General features: G+C 72.1%; 1 protein-coding gene across 1 annotated transcript in view; it reads right to left on the minus strand.

Moving 5' to 3' along the window:
• Positions 1 to 2318, minus strand: part of MNEG_8913 (hypothetical protein) — a gene marked incomplete at both ends in the record, with an annotated part of 2869 nt that extends 551 nt beyond the window's left edge. The window contains 4 exons of the mRNA XM_014042617.1: positions 325 to 441; positions 727 to 1104; positions 1380 to 1814; positions 2073 to 2318. Of these exons, the coding sequence (XP_013898071.1) occupies positions 325 to 441; positions 727 to 1104; positions 1380 to 1814; positions 2073 to 2318 (1176 nt within the window). The remainder of the gene's footprint in view (positions 1 to 324; positions 442 to 726; positions 1105 to 1379; positions 1815 to 2072) is intronic.
• Between the last annotated feature and the right edge of the window lie 62 nt (positions 2319 to 2380).

The following is a 2380-nucleotide window of genomic DNA, read 5'->3' on the forward strand; positions in this document are numbered from 1 at the left end:
CCGCGCGATCAGCGTGCGCTCGCAGGCGGTGTTGGCCATGAGCCACACGGCGCGCACGCTGGACGGGTCGATGCCGGCGCCCTGCGGGGTGAGCGTGTCCACCGGCAGCCGGCAGCACTCAAGACGATGTGACAACATGCAGGCACAAGCGTACCACCCTCCAAAGGCCGGACCCCAGAGCCAGGGCCGCTGCTCGCCGCAGCCACCAGCGGCACCTGCCGCCCCGCCCCCGAATCAGCCGCCGCTTCGCGCGCGCGTGCGGCAAGCTCGCCCCCATACCCACACCCACGGCCCCCCAACGTCTCCGCGCCCCCGCCTGCGCACCAGCTGCTCTGCCGTGCGCGCCACGAGCTCTGTGCGGTTGCGCCCCGTGCCCGGCAGCTTGAGGGTCAGCACCAGCAGCCCGCCCGGCTTGAGGAGCGACAGCAAGGGCAGCACAACCTGCGCACAAACACGCGGGGACGGGCGGGGACAGGCGCGGGTCGGCGAGCGCGCAGCTTGAGCGTGCCCGCAACTCTGCAAAACAGGCTGCGTTACTGGTGCGATTGCGCGTGAGCGCTAGCAACAATTCTGCAAAAAGCACACGTGTTTTTTGGGGGTGCATGTCAGAAGCAGTACGCTCCTCCCCCGCGCGTGCGCATGTGCGCGCGCAAGCTTGCCCTCCCCTCAGCCCCGGCCCCTGTCCCCCAGTGTCTTCCAACCTCCATGATCAGACCGCCCCCTCACCGGCGCGACCTCAAAGGGGTGCATGTTCATGTCGCTCACTAGCACCTCCGCCCCGCCCTCACCCTCTGCCGCCTCACCCTCCCCGCCGCCGCCGTCGCCGCCACAGCCGCCGCCGCCGCCGCCGCCGCGCAGCAGTGCGCGCACCGCGCCGGCAGCGTCCTCTGACAGCGCCCTCACGTGGTGCACGCCCGGCAGCGTCAGCACCTCCGGCGCGAGCGCCCCCGGGTCGACCGCCACAACGCGGTAGCCGAGGGCCCCCGCCAGGTGCTGCGTCCACGCGCCCGGCGCCGCGCCCAGGTCGATCGCCCAGGGGGCGCCGCCGCCGCCGCCGCCGGCGCGGCCCGCGGCGTGGTGGGCGCGCGTGTCGAGGCCCAGCAGCTGCGGGGCGCGCGGGGCAGCCAGAGCGAAGTGCGGTTTGGCAGGGGGTGTGTGCAGGGCCTCGCGGTTCAAGGCGACCTTGCAAGCACCAGCGGCAATTCCGCCCGCACCTGCCGCAACGAGACCCGACCTGGCCTCCCATGACGCTAGCCCTGGGAACCCCACAAACACCCACCCTGGGGCCCCTCAAAACGCGCCCTGGCACACACTAGGGTTCAGGGCCTAGGGTCGATGGTCTAGGGTCAGGGACACACAAATCCCCAAAACCCGCCCACCCTCAGGGCCTCGTCCAGCTTGTGCACCGCGCTGCCGGCCGCCCCGTCAAACCGCCCGTCCCCCGGCTCTGGCGGCATAATCCAGCCCCAGCCGGCCGGCACGAAGCACCAGCGCAGCTCGTGGCGCGTCACAGCGTTGCCAATGACACCGACCACCCCGTCGCCGTCGGGGCCGCCGTCGCGCTTCCGGGTCGCGGGCCCGCAGAGGCCGCCGCTTCCCGCGTCGGCGGCCTGGCCGTCCCCCGCCTTGGCTGCCGCGGCCCGCCGCCGCCGCCCCGGGCGCCCAACAGTGGCCTGGCCCGCCCATGGGCAGCTCTGGCCGTTCCACTCTCCGCGCTGCCCCGCGGTCCAGTCGCCGCCGGCGGGCAGGCGCGCGACGCACAGGTGGTGGCTGGGGGCGCGGGGGTCCAGGGGTATGACGTCATCGACCAGGTCCTGGGGGGGGGGGCGGAGAGAGGGGTGCGTGCATGAGACGTGCACGCGCGCGTGCGCATGTGTAACAGGAGGGTGTGTGTGTGTGTGTGCTTGTGCTTTGAATTGAATCGTGCTTCACAAAGGGAAGTGCTCGGTGGGCAAGGCACATGCATGAGAGTGGACACGTGGACCGTCCATTACCAGCGAAGGCCTGGCCTGGCAGTGGGTTCTTTCCTCATGCATTGATTCTAGGGATGCGACGCCCCACAAGTGACCCACCACGATGCTCGCCGCGAGCCTGGCAGGAGACGAGAGGATGCGCACGCCAGTGACGCCCTCCGGCACCGCGCCCGGCGCGCGCAGCGCCGCCGCGAGCGCCGCCTCGTCGCCCGCAGCGCCGCCGCCGCCGCCGTCCCCGCGCCGCAGCCATATTGTGCGCTGCACGTGACGAGAGAGGCCGGGGTGGGTGGCGATCCAGGCCGCGACCGCCTCGGGGTGGGGCCGCACGTTGAGGAGGGCCACCATGCCCGGGCCAAAGTGGTTGCGGTGCGGCCCCACCTCGAGGGCCTATGCACCATGTATGTGTG

The sequence above is a fragment of the Monoraphidium neglectum genome (genome assembly GCF_000611645.1).
Source record: "Monoraphidium neglectum strain SAG 48.87 unplaced genomic scaffold scaffold01755, whole genome shotgun sequence".
Taxonomy (NCBI): Eukaryota; Viridiplantae; Chlorophyta; class Chlorophyceae; order Sphaeropleales; family Selenastraceae; genus Monoraphidium; species Monoraphidium neglectum.